This window comes from Plectropomus leopardus, chromosome 20, assembly GCF_026936395.1.
Source record: "Plectropomus leopardus strain MGB_pleo_1.0 chromosome 20, ASM2693639v1, whole genome shotgun sequence".
NCBI classification, from domain to species: domain Eukaryota; kingdom Metazoa; phylum Chordata; class Actinopteri; order Perciformes; family Serranidae; genus Plectropomus; species Plectropomus leopardus.
In genome coordinates, this window is record NC_142195.1 from 27,916,151 (window position 1) to 27,930,346 (window position 14,196).

At 34.9% G+C, this 14,196-nt stretch overlaps 1 protein-coding gene across 1 annotated transcript; it reads left to right on the top strand.

Moving 5' to 3' along the window:
• Positions 1-475: 475 nt before the first annotated feature.
• kmt5aa (lysine methyltransferase 5Aa) lies at positions 476-12,313 on the top strand. The gene is made up of 7 exons (XM_042509466.2): positions 476-741; positions 3,395-3,539; positions 3,698-3,992; positions 4,096-4,183; positions 5,056-5,115; positions 5,848-6,038; positions 7,388-12,313. The coding sequence occupies exons 1-7, from the start codon at positions 733-735 to the stop codon at positions 7,596-7,598; spliced, it is 999 nt and encodes a 332-aa protein (XP_042365400.1). The 5' UTR covers positions 476-732; the 3' UTR covers positions 7,599-12,313.
• The last annotated feature ends 1,883 nt before the right edge of the window (positions 12,314-14,196 follow it).

Sequence of the window (14,196 nt, forward strand, 5' to 3'; positions counted from 1 at the left end):
TGTGTGTGTGTGTGTGTGTGTGTGTGTGTGTGTGTGTGTATATATCTGGCAGGATTTTCATATGAGGTAATGGGTACAACACCTATAGATATAGATATAGATACTGTGATTAAGTCAGAGTCATCATATTGTCAATTCTGAAATGTTTTTTAGACATACAGGAATTGAGATTGTTTCTCTTCATGCCCACAGTGCAAATAGTAAAATGACAAAAAGAGAAATATAACTATATATATATACACACACACACATAGATGTGGATATAAATACAGATATAAACATTGATATAGATATAGATGTAGATATAGATATATAGATACAGGTATAAATATTGATATAGCTATAGATATAGATACAGATATAAATATTGATATAGATATCGATGTAAATATAGATATAGATATAGATATAGATGTAGATATACTGTATAGCCGTCTCGGCTGCGGTGCCGCTGTCGGCCTGCAGGGGGCGACATCGCTTCGTCTCCGTCTCCTTCATCTCCACGGAGAGAAAAATGGCGGAGCGGAGCTGTGGAGGCTGCCTCGGTTGAGCTGCTGGCGGTTATAACAACAACAGACGGGCTCACAGTCACCGTGGAAGGGGGCCGGAGAGTAGCGGGGGCACCGCCGCACGAGCAGGGCGAGGTCGATCTCTGAACCGGCGGAAAATTTCATTTACTTTTTGTCCTGGAAACCAGAGAGCCGAGCGGGGAGCCACGAAAACAAGTCGGACATGAACGGGGTAAGTTTGCTTGTTATGAAGCCATCTCCACCGAGCCAAAGTGCCCGAGAGGAAAGCCCGATTAACCCCGGTATTAACGCTGCTTCATGAGGAGATGAGTCTAATGCGTTTGTATTTAATACAAATGTAAGCGAGTGTTATTATTTACTCTGAGCTGGTCACTGCAGCTATAAAAGAGCCTGTTTTGTTGAGAGCTTTGCTAACATTAGCTACATGTGGCTGCTAGCTCAGGACATAAACAGTGTTTATAACATTTGGTGACGCAAATAAAAAAGGTTTATTTGTGGATTTTAGGCGTTTTTATAGCTTTAAGTTAGCAGCTTTAGTGTGTTTTTAAATGGAGTCGGTTTAACATGTATGTAATGAGCTGAGAGGCCTGTGGATTTAAAGGGACTGATGTGGAGCTGATGTGGGTGTGGAGGCAGCATGGTCCCTCCTCAGGGCCCCACCCACACCACAGATGGACATTTACCCAAATACTGCGCTAAAATGCAGTTTTAAGGCACTTTACCTGAGTATTTCCATTTATACAACTATATACATGTACTCCACTGCATCTCAGAGCTAAATATGTAACTTTTACTGCACTACGTTTGTCTGGAAGGGTTATTTTTTCTAAGAAAGGATAAAAAATATAACAAAATATATACATCTGTAACTTATACATATGCTATATGTTCATGATGGATGGTTGCATAGGATAACATAATATATACACATGGTTTGTAGTAACTTCACTGCATAATTATAGAAATATAGCATATGAATATCACTGCACAGTATTTGTACTAGAGTGGTACACAGCATGCACACACACACACACACACACACACACACTCACACACATATATATATATATATATATATATATATGAATATACATATTTTAATACACAGAAGTATCTAGGTCATTAACTGTCTGGCACATTTTACGTGCTTTTCATTCTTAATTTTTTGTTAATTTCGGCTGTGTGCGTGCATATGATATACATTTTGGCAAGATTGTGTATTCTAAGTAGAAAATCATATTAATATAAAATATTTTTATAGCCTAATTTTGAAAAGTGCATTTTGTGTGCAGAGCGATATGATTGTGAGTATTTGACACTGCAGAAATAACAGTAATGTATACAAATCAATGTTGCTGCTAATTATTAATATAACCTTTAAAAAAAACCCACCTACTTAGCAATTTTTTTTTTTCAAATATAAAAATATAGTGGCATCATAACAAAAATAATTTAAAGGGTTAAAATTATGAAAATGAATGAATATGTGATATTTATGATTAGGACTGATTAACTCAATCAAAATCAAAATCAAAAGTAAAACACTGACAGAGTCTATTTTAATGCACAGTCAGCACTTTTCCAGAATTTAAGGCGATGTAAAGGCTCTTGGTTTGGTTTGGTTTGTTGGGTGCAGGGTTGTGTCTCACTGCAGCGCTAACGGCATGAATCTGCTTTTATTTGTAGGTTTTGTCGAAGTTAGTCGAATCACTGCTTTGCTTCAGGTTGTAAAATTTCCTCTAAATAAATGCTGCTGTTTAAAAAAAACAGCTGACAGGATTCCCTCCTTGAGGAGTTTTCTAAAAACAGTTTCTGTGTACAAAACATTTTGTGTGTAACCTTGACGTCTAACAAACGTGCCGAAGGCCTTTTCGATCTCAAAAAACATTTGTGAAGCGTTTTATAAAATAGTGTAAAAGCTGGATTAACTCTTGAATGGATCGCATTAAGAGTGGCTTCTTGGTTTTTAGCTTCTTTTTCTTTCTTCATTACTTAAATTTCTGTACGTTGCTTGATTATACATTTGTTTTGTCATATTATACACTCTTGACCATGATCATTGTGTGTTCTTAATAGTTACTCTGATACCAATATCCGAAAAGCTGGATCAGGTATTGGCAAGTGCACAAGTCTGTGCATTGTTTTGATACCGTATATTTTATTATTTAATGTTTAAAATAGTTTCACAGCTGATTAAAGCAGCAGTTTTCCTTGAAAATGGTTCTTTTACTGTTAAAAACAATAATTTACTTGGTGATTTTTGCTGTGCAGACACTTAAAACTGCTGTTTCAGAGCAGCGCAGAAGAACTGATATCTGGTAAATTATATAATCAACAACAAAAAAAAAAATCACAAAGATTGTTTCTGTCACTGAAGGTAGTTCATCACCCTCATGTTTGGTCAGGTGATCGTTTCTATGACAAGTTTGGTTTTAATGACTTATTTGATTCAAAAAAAGGGAATTTGGCGTCTTGATTGACAGCTGTGTTTAATCCACGCGCTCGCAGTTAATGAGGCTGCTCGCGATTGGTCGAATGGGTGTTTTGGCGGTAAGATCCGTGCAGAAATCGCTCTGGACTCCGAATGACATCACAGGATATCTTAGCTTCACTTTAGCATAGCTGACGTAATTATGACGCGTCATTTATCTGTGGGACAAACTGCAGCGGCAAATGTTTACAAAATGTGGTATTTTGCTGCGAATGGATCGGATCAGGACTTGGTATCAGAGTCAGTATAGCGAGAAAAGGAAAAAATGACATCTGAGTGTCTTAAAAATTAAAACACAACCTGTGACAGAGCGTCCAAAAAACGCAAAATGTCACAAAGTATGGACTAAAGACGTTTTCTCTCGCGTTCACAGGAGATTGTCTGCAACAGCCATCCAGTCACTGTCTTAAGCTGCACCAGGTCCATATCACCAGTTCACGATGAAATCCAGCTGACTCAGCAGGGTCGGTGCTCGCCGATATGCTTCCAGCAGAGCGACGCTCAGAGGCAGGGAGAGGGTGAGCGCGCCTCCGCAGCTCTGATCTCCAGCTGAGGAGAGAAACCTCGGAGTGTAAACACTCCGCGGGAGAGCAAACACGCCACGGGGTATTTGCATATATCAGAGGATTATGTAACAGCGAGGAGTAACGATGTAATTTTTCATTCACTGTTTCAGGCAGGAGAACAAACGCCATCAGCACGACACCAAAAGACTCTCAGGCCGGTTTCCCAGAGACGGCGAGCAGCTACAGCCAGTGTTCACCCTGCTGGTCAGATGAACAGCCGTCGCCTCCGCAGCTCCACTGCACTCAGACCTGCCTTCGCTCCCCGAGCGAGCTCCCCCTGCCTCTGGGCAACAGCCTCTCGCACGCTCCCCTCCACGCCAACAACAACAACGGCGGCGCTCTCCACAGCCGCCAGCGGAGAGGAGTCCGACTCAAGGTCAAAGGAAAGAAGTCCACGCTAAGAATGTACGCACGCCCTCATTATAGGTGCATTTTTAAATAAAAATCTTAAACTACAACTTTAAAGTGAAAGTAATACATACGGTTGTTGATTCATTTTCCACTACAGCGCAGGAGGCAAAAACTCTCAAAACCGAAAAGTTACCGACTATTATCCGATAAGACGGAGCTCAAGAAAAAGTAAAACAGAGCTAAAGGTAAGACAAAATAACTTCTGTTACACTGCAACATTTTGTTTCTAATTTTAGGGATAGCTATTAAACGTATAGTTTAACCATTAATGACAGTAATGGCACAAATATAATTTAAGGAGTTTGTATTGTACTCGAGCCTGAAACAGCAGCACGTTACTAATCTTCACATTTAATCAAAGTGTGTTTTAATATTTTTTGTGGTCAAAAAGTTTGGAAATTATCTCCATGCCAGTATTGCCTGATAATGTATGGTTTCTGTAATATATAGATGAAAATGATAAAAATATCAATAAATTAATATACAAATACATGAATGAATAAATAAAAAAATGTAGCTGTACAAAAAAGGTAGAAATAAATTTAAGATAATGATTTATGTCCTACCCCCCGGTCCCCATTTATTTTATTTATCTTTATTTCTATATTTATTTCACATTTATTACACATACATTTATTTTTCTATTTACATATTTACTTCAACATTTATTTATGTATTTCTGTTTATTTCAACATTTATTTATGCATTTTTTTCCATATTTATTTCAGTATTTTTTTATTTCCATACTTATTTATTTATTAGATCTGTCTTAACATTTATGTATTTATTTGACTTATTAATGCAGTTATTTATTTCAGTATTTTTTTTATTTTCATACTTATTTATTTATTAGATCTATTTTAACATTTATGTATTTATTTGACTTATTAATGCAGTTATTTATTTTGGTATATACTTATTTTGTATATTATTTTTTGTATTGTATATATATGGTATTTTGTATCTGTATGTGTGTGTTTGTGTGTGTGAGAGCAGAGAAAGAAATCCAATCTGCTTTCTGTCACTAAAACCATCTCATGTTTCTTTTTGTTCCCAGTGTGAAGAAAAGAAGCTCATCGATGATCTCATCACAAAAGGGATAGAAGAAGGAATGGAGGTAAACATGTTTGTGCTTCTGAACACACTAAAAATACATTTAAATATGTTTTTTTGTGCTTTGGCTAAGTGAGCACATGATAATAAAAGTAATCAATCAATCAATCAATCAGTCAGTGTAACATATGCAGAGTTTAGGAACAGCAGCGTTTTTACAGGGAATTCTTAGATATCTCTGGTAGCAATTAAGTTTAAGTAATGAAAACGACTTAAATGGAGACAAAAATCAAATGTATAACAGGAAAAGCAAGAAAAAAAAGAAATAAATGCAGAAATAAAAGAATAAATAAAAGCTGAAATAAACACGAGTAACTAAATGCTCTAATAAAGAAATATATGCATCCTGGCACATTAATTAAGGGAAACAGATATACAGTTATAAACATTTAGTTGAACAAAAATGTAGAAATAAATTTTAGGGTTTTTATTTATTAAATATTCTTTTATTTCGCATCTTTAAAGACCTGTATATCTATTGATTATTGTTACGCCCGTTTATTTATTTCCATATTTATTGATTTTTTAAATTGATGCATTCATTTTTTTGTTTTTCATTTCAGCATGTATTTTTTCTTTTATTTCTGTATCTATTTATCCCCTTTTTTTTTTTTTACATTTATTGATATATTCTCACATTTGTTTATACATTTATTTATCTATTGATACGTAAGTAAGTTCTGAATTGCTTTAGTTTATATAAAACTTGTGTCATGACGGAAAATTGTTTTTGTAGGTGCAGCACATAGAAGGAAAGGGGAGAGCCGTGTTTGCCACTCGGTGTTTCCAGAAAGGCGAGTACGTTGTGGAGTACCACGGAGACCTGCTGCAGATCACCGACGCCAAAAAGAGGGAGGCCGAATACGCTCAAAACCCCGCCACCGGCTGCTACATGTACTACTTCCAGTTCCTCTGCAAAACTTACTGGTATGAACCAGCGCATGTCCGCTTTTTACCACAACATTTACATTATTACTGGAAAACACACTGTAACCGACAAGTTTTTGCCTAAAATTTTAAATGCAGGCAAAAATGTTGCAATCATGTACGCCTGGTAAATATTGACAGCTCATATCAAAGAATTCAGTCAGTCTGACGGTTAAAAACACCACAAACAGAAACCGATTTATCACCAGAGACATCAATCAGGTCAGGCCTTTCTTTCCGAATATTTTAACTAACACTGGTAAAAAAATGTCTGTCAAAGTTTTGATGAAATAAGCAGGTTTTTGCATCGTCTGTATGTTGTTTTGGGTTTTTGAAGCTATTTCATATCAAGTTAATTTAACAAAAGCTGCAAATTACTTTGACCTGACAAGTGAAAGTTCCAGGAAAGCAGAAACTTTTTAATCTCCCTAAAAAAAAGTGCATAAAAGTCAGTTATTTTGTTTTTTTTGTTGCAAACACACATCTGTTCTCGGCTTTAGAGGCATTTTTAAGTGATTTCGTGAAACTGCAATCCTTGAATTTCAGTCTCGGCTGGTGTTGGTGACGCGTGTAGCTGCAGATGAAACTGAGCAGACGGCAAACTCTCGTTGAACGGCTGTTTTGTGAAAAATGCAAAAGAAGAGCAAAAAGTGCGCCTGTTTACAGTGCAGCCAAACAAACTCACGTTTTTATTTAAGAGAATAATTACGGCCACAATAATTGCAGCCACAGCAGGGTTTCATGCTGGATGTAGTGCGAGTCGTTTTGGGACCAACAAGGCGACACATTAACGGATCTCTGCTGCAAACTAAAAATACCGAAAGTGATCCTAGTCTCGCTTTGTAGATGCATTTTTTCGCTGTAAATTTTAACCTCAGGGACTCAAAATACTAATGATCATTTGATGTATTTGTGCTTCTTTCTTGGCACCAAAACTTTGAAGAAAAACATTTATTGATTTAATTCATTAAAAAATAAGGAATATTAAAATAAGATAAATATTAAAATAATATTAAAAATAAGAACATTTTCATTGTATTTTGATATCACCTGAGACAAAGTTCCCTTCACAGTAATGTACAGTAAAACTACTTCAAATGTTATATGATCGTAGGATTTGATAAGTATTTACTTCCTCCTACTCCGTTTCAGACATTAAATACTTACGTTGGTGTCTTATTTTATTTGCCACGTTCAAAGTAAAGTTTTAATTTACCATATCAGAAATTCTCTGGTGAAGTCACATATTCAGCGAGACTTATTAAATATTTAACGTGTCCTAAATGTCTTTTTGATCCTTTCTGGTCCTTGTGCACAGACTGACTGTGTTTTTGGTTTTGTTCGGACAGCGTGGACGCCACTAAAGAGACTGGTCGAATGGGTAGGTTGATAAATCACAGTAAAAACGGAAACTGCCAAACCAAACTCCACGACATCAACGGGGTCCCTCACCTCATCCTCGTCGCCTCTCGGGACATCGACGAGGGCGAGGAGTTGCTCTATGACTACGGGGACCGCAGTAAAGCCTCCATCGCAGCTCACCCGTGGCTCAAATATTGACCCTCGGAAACGTAAAAAAAAGAGCGGGAAAAAGGGAAACGTACAGTAACACTTGTGTTTCTCATTAGCTAGTGTACAAAATGCCTTAGAAACAGAATGTGTTCCCTTTTTGTTCCGAATCTGAGGACGTGGGGGGGGTTATGTGTTCGGGGGGGTCAGCGGGGTACTTATCACATTTCGATTAACGTCTATCTGCCTCGTCAGAAGACACCTGTACTTTTATTTATGTGTATATGAAACATTCTGGTTGTTTTGCAGCACATTTATTTTGTACATTTTGTATTACCGACAGACCAATGCTTCTACAGCATGCGGGTGGTAGTTAATGCTCTGCATTTTTATACTGCGTTTTTCTTAATTAGTCGTTAGATACTCAGCAATACTTACGAGGCCCCGGAGCCCCTTTTTTGGAATCAGCAAGAACTATGAGATGCAAAATACAAATTATACTCTGTTCATTGATTTCAGCCATCAGAACTCACTCGATCTACTGTGGTTCAGCGGAAGTGTAATAGTTTCCAAACTCATGGTTCAGTCGGCTTTTTTTGGGTCTTAATTACAAGAAAACACGATGAAACACTGGATGAAAGTATTAGTGTTGCACACAGACTTTTAAGATAACATAACAACACCGATATTAGCCAATTTTTTCTCTTTTTTTCATTTTTTTAACTTATATTGTATTTTTAATATTTAGGATGCACAATATATTTGGATTATCATGTATAAGTTTTCTGCAAATGCCTACGTACGTTATATTTTGTTCTAGCTATTAAATGTATATCAAAGTTTATATTAATATAAATAGAGTCAAGAATTAAAAAAAATACTCCATAATCTCTGGTTTACATGATTATCTTTTAATTTCACTTAAATCTAAATTCTTCACTGTTTATATTACGGCACTATGTAAATATATTTATTGGCTTGCTGTTGCAAATCCAAGGGTGGTTTAAAGGAATACTTTCACATTTTGGGAAACACTGTTTTATTTCATTTTCTTGCAAAGAGTTAGAAGGTTTATATCACTCTCGTGTGTTTAATTTAACATTTGACTTTTTTTTTTAACACTTTAGACACTTAACCTTAATTTCAGTGGAACAAACAAAGTGAGTCTGTTTTGAGCCCCACCGTCATGGAAAGAGGAAAAATTAAACCTCCGTTTGAGCCAAATAATAAAAGAAAAATTACACATTTTACACAAAAACTCCTCAATTTTATGATCAAATTTAAACTTTTACAAGACTTTTATCACAAAATCTGTATGTCCGGCTCAGTCTGGCTTGTTTTGCATTCAGATGCTCTGCAGATAGTCCCATTTTTAAATTTTCTTTCCAAAACAGTGACAAAATTTAAGAAGGAAAAACCCAGATATTAGCAAGAAATCAGTAAAAAGTATAAGAGCAGTACCCCTAAAAAAAAAAGAAAAAAAAGAAAAGTAAAATAAATGAGTAAATGAGCTGAACAAACTGCTAAAAAATTTTAATAACTTTGTAAAATAATTTAAAATATATGATTATGATAATTATAAATATATAGCTCTCTGGACGTTTTCCGTAGCTCAGAAAAGGTCTGAAATTTGGGGGACATTTCTTACCAACTTGTTTTCTGCCTCTTTTCCTGTGTTTTTGAAAGACAAATAACAAATTTTCTCAGCGTTATAATGTTGAAATACTTGTGTAGGTGTCCGAATTCATTACAAGAAAATTGATGTCCATTTTTTCAAAGGTTATGTTGTAACGAGCCAACAAAGATCGGTTGTATTTTATCGCTCAGACCGTTTAAAAAACGTTTGAAGCTTCATGTTACAAAATGATTTTGTCGCCTAAAAGTACTAAAATACTGCTTCACCTGAATAATGCTTAAGGATAACTCACAACCAATAACATATTACAAATTACACGTGAGGAAGAAATTGATGTGCGATTTGTTCGATGTGAAGTTCATTTCGATTAGTCAAATATTTATTTTCATCCACCGTGTTTCCGCACACGTTAATTCGGCATCTTGTGTACCAAAATTTTTAATGACTTTCAGAGCTTTTCGAAAACTCATTTTCCGATTATAAATAATCCAAAACAAAGTCCAAAAGTAGCCAGAATTGTCACAAAAGTGTTTCCAATAAAAAAGACTTTAACTCTGAGCTGGTTAGTAGCTTCAAAATGAACAAACAAAATTATAGTGCCGCTATCTTTCTGTCAAACTCTCGGCAAAAAAGCAAAAATTTTCTGAAATGTCGAACTATTCCTTTAAAAGACAAACAGTGGGAAACTACACGTCTCACACACACACACACACGTCTCTCTCACACACACACACACACACACACACACACACACACACACACACACGTCTCACACACTCATCATTAGCCTCTGTTTTCGGTGAACCATGTGTTTGGTGAACTGTTATACTCGGACTGTAAACTGTAGATCTTTGCAGGTATTTTGACACTTCTGTTGACATTATTGTTCCATGTCAAAGTATTTAACAGCTGAACCGCCAACAGGTCACTTTTTTTACTTGAAATTTTTTAGGAGCTTTTTTTTTTTCAAATGTTTTTTTTCACAAATTGTAGCCAGAAGGTCAAATATAACTCAAAAATGCTCCAATTAATCTGATTTATATTGATTTGTGTTTGATTTCATCTCATCTAGAAAATCTCTGAGATAAATGTTATTATTCTTTTAGCTAATCGGTAATAAGTATATGCAGTTTTTTGTAGAGGAAATTCATAATTCAAATTCATATAATACTTTTTGGTGTAATTTAGAGTATTTTAGCGTAAATAAAGACACTACTTTGATCACATCACATACATATTCATGTACCACATAAAAATGGACACTTGCAGGTTACAGTTGAATCTTCTATTTCATCACCTGGAAGTGTTAAAATCAGAATAATACATCTGCTTTTATTCTGTATTTTTGTTAATGTTGACAAATTCTATGAAAATACCAAAACCGACAGTGTTTAAACCTTTAAAAATGGGTCACAAATATATAGTTTCATATTTAAAAAGCCAAAAAACAGCTTCTCACTGTAGTTTTTAATCAAACAGGAGGAAATAGTGCAATTGTTGGGGATTATTTTCAGTGGTGATTAATCTACATATGATCCATTTCATGGGATTTTTTGACTATAAAAAAACATTATCCTTAAATTTTTTATTTAACTACAGTAATATGACTTGCTATAATACAATTAAGGTTTTATGAATGAAGTAGCAATATTAAAATATCCGTCTTACCAGCGTACACACGACATGCATCACTTTTTCTTGCATTAAAACACATTTTTAAATTTTATTACAGCACATTTCTCTTCTTTTAGGTGCTGTTACTATTGTTGCTAGTGTTATCTTCAATTCTCATTGTTTCTTTTATGAATTTGGTACGATTATTTTGGAGGTCCATCATAAAGGAATATTTGGATGTTTTGGGAATTTTATCTACTTAGAGATGAGAAGATCGAGACCACTTTTGTATCTCTCTGTTTGGCTTAGCTTTGTTTAGCATAAAGACTAAAAACAGCTTTTTAAAAAATTACACATTAACATGTTATGTTTTATGTTTTATATATCAGTCTTTTTTCACTAGGTTGGCTGTTTCCACCTGTTTCCAATCATTATGCTAAGCTAAGCTAGCTGTTTCCCCCTTGTTCCACTCATGATGCTGAGCTAAGATAGCCGTTTACAGTCATTATGCTAAGCTTTGCTAGTTGTTTTCACCGGTTTTAGCCCACAAGCTAAGCTAAGATAGCTTATTCCCCATTTCTGGTCTTTATGCTAAGCTACCCTCACTGTTTCCTCCAGTTTACAGTCATTATGCTAAGCTAAGCTAGCTTTTTCTTGTTTGTATCCTGAGCTAAGATAAGCTAATCAAGCCGTTTCCTTCTGTTTTAGTCTTTAAACTAAGCTAATCTAGCTGTTTCCACCTGGTTTCAGTGTTTGTGCTAAGCTAGCTTCTTCCCTGTTTATCTCTATGCTAAGCTAAGCTAAGCTAGCAGTTTCCACCTGTTTCTAGTCATAATGCTAAGCTAAAATAAGCTAAGCTAATCACTAGCTAACTTTAAATCCCATCCGGTAGATATGAGAGTGGTGTCGATCTTTTTACCAAACACTAAACAAGCGAGCAAATTAGTGTATTTCTGAACATTTTGAACAATTTCTTTAAGCTTTATGAATTTAATTTTATGTATTGTTTAAAATCCGGCTGTTACATCAAAAGTTATCCTCCGTCTTTTGATAAAACTCTGTAGCCATTTACAGATTTTTCTCTAAAAGTGTTCAGAAATCATGAGTCAAGTTTCCAAAATATTCAGTATATTATTGAATTCCAGGATTCTTTTGATTCTCTATTTTAATGTTTCTTTAAAATACCACAAAAAAACAAATAATCAGTGTTAACACAAAGAGCCCAGTCATAAATAAGCGATAATTTCAGCTGTTTTTGACACAACACTTCCCCACCGCCTCTCTGACAGTAGCATTATGTGTGAAATGTTTTCATGTGAGCCTTTTCTTCAACAAACATGTTACAGTTTGGATTATTTCTTTTTTTAAGTAGAATTAATGGAATAATATCAGAGGAGCTAAACTGACCTGTTGTTGGACATTTTTAGGGCGTAATAGATCTTTGCTGTTGTAGCGTTGAATAAATCTTAATGCTGGGGTTTAGGCATCGATGAATAAAGATGTAATATGCAAGTAACACGAGTGAGTGTCTGATTCCTTTTTGTGTTAACGGAAATTATTATCTCACATTTAAATTTATTTTGAGTAAGTAAAAAAGTAACATGAAACTGCTTTTTCTCAATCCAAGATCACAAATTATAGAAGGCCTTTCCTGCCAGTGTGGTGGGAAAAAAAGATCCTGTCAGTTAATATAATAAGAAACATTCTTTAAATAATGTTAAAGTTTCTAAAAAATAATGATTTAGTATCTCAAAATAATTATCAAAATGAAAAATTTTCTGAAAATAATGATTTCTCTCAAAAATAATCACTCTCAGAATCATGAGAAACGCAAAAATGACAAAATAATGAAAACGTCCTGAAAATTATTTTCCAAAATTATCTTTTCCAAAATAATGAGTTAGTATCTTAAAATAATAAGAAACATTTTCAAAAAATAATGATTTAGTATCTTAAAATAAACTCTCAAAAATAATCATCTTAAAATAATAAGAAACTTAATCAAAATAATAATTTAGTAACTTAAAATAACAAATTTTCTAAAAAAAAAAAAAAAAATTTGAATCTTAAAAGAATAAACTTTCTCAAAATAATTAAAAAATAATAATAATTTAATTTAGTCTGGCCTTTGTTCAACATTATTGACTGACTTTAATTGTTTTATTGAATCTGGGGTTTACTGCCTCGCCTTGTTTGTCAAAGCACCTTCTAAACTGGGTTTCTAAAGGTGCTATATTAATAAACTTATTATTATTATTATTATTATTATTATTAAAACAAGCGTTGCATACCTGGATTTTGGGATTTTTCTCTGCAGATCCTGCAGATCTCTGTCAGGTTAAATGGGGAGCGTCAATAAACGGATATTTCCGGGTCTTTGCAGAGATGCTTGACGGTTCTGGTCTGAGCTCTCCTGCGTTGTCTCGGATGTGTACTTCGTTGTCCCGTGGAGGCTGAGCTCTCTGGACCAGGTTTTCATTCAGGATTTACGTCCGCCTTTCCCCTCAACCTTGACCAGTCCTCCAATCTCTGCTGCTAAAAAAAAGACGTCTCGTTTCTTGCAGCCGTTGTCCTGCACAGCTGATATAAACCATCAGCTCGTTATGAGGCTGCCTGATAACGAGCTGATTAAATCAGCTGTGTTTGGAGAGACTCCAGGAGAAGTTTGGGGAAAAGTGCTATCACGTAACTTCTGTTCCCGCCGCTCTGCCGTAAAGGTCGAAGGAGCGCTGCAGGGACGTCTTTCTGGAGTTTTCTCCACTTTTTCCACAAAGGACATTTTGACATCACAGCAGGAAACACACACGTCTAAATAATAAATTATCGAAGGCTGAATTCTATTTCGCCGGTGGATTTCAGGGTCCTGGTTATTGGGATTTTTGGACAGACCAAAGACGTCGTTAGTGTCATTAACGACACCTACAGTAGGCGGGTTTCTATTAACCGTCAGCATAAAACACACCTGATAAAAACAATACATTTGGGGAAAAAACTTGAAAGGTGAAAGGTTATCCAGGTTTTTCGTAACAAAAATACAAAATTCCATGACTTTTCCAGGCCTGGAAATGTGATTGTGGAATTCCACTTTTCCAGATTTGTCACGACCATGGGAATCCTGATTTTACATATTTGTCTTTATGCATTTGCAAAAAAAAAAAAATATATATATTTTTTTTAAATCCCACTTTTGTCATTATGAGGTTTTGGGCATAGATTGACTGGTCAGAATAATATTTATTTTTTTAATATTTATTCTCTTGGTGCTTATTTTGGTCGTTCTTAAAAATGTCGTGCTTACCTAACAAGGTTTCACACTTGAAACATTTAAATTTACATTTAAACAAAATAAAAAAATAGGTGTTTTTTTTTTTTTTTTTTATCACTGTGGCTGCAAATCTG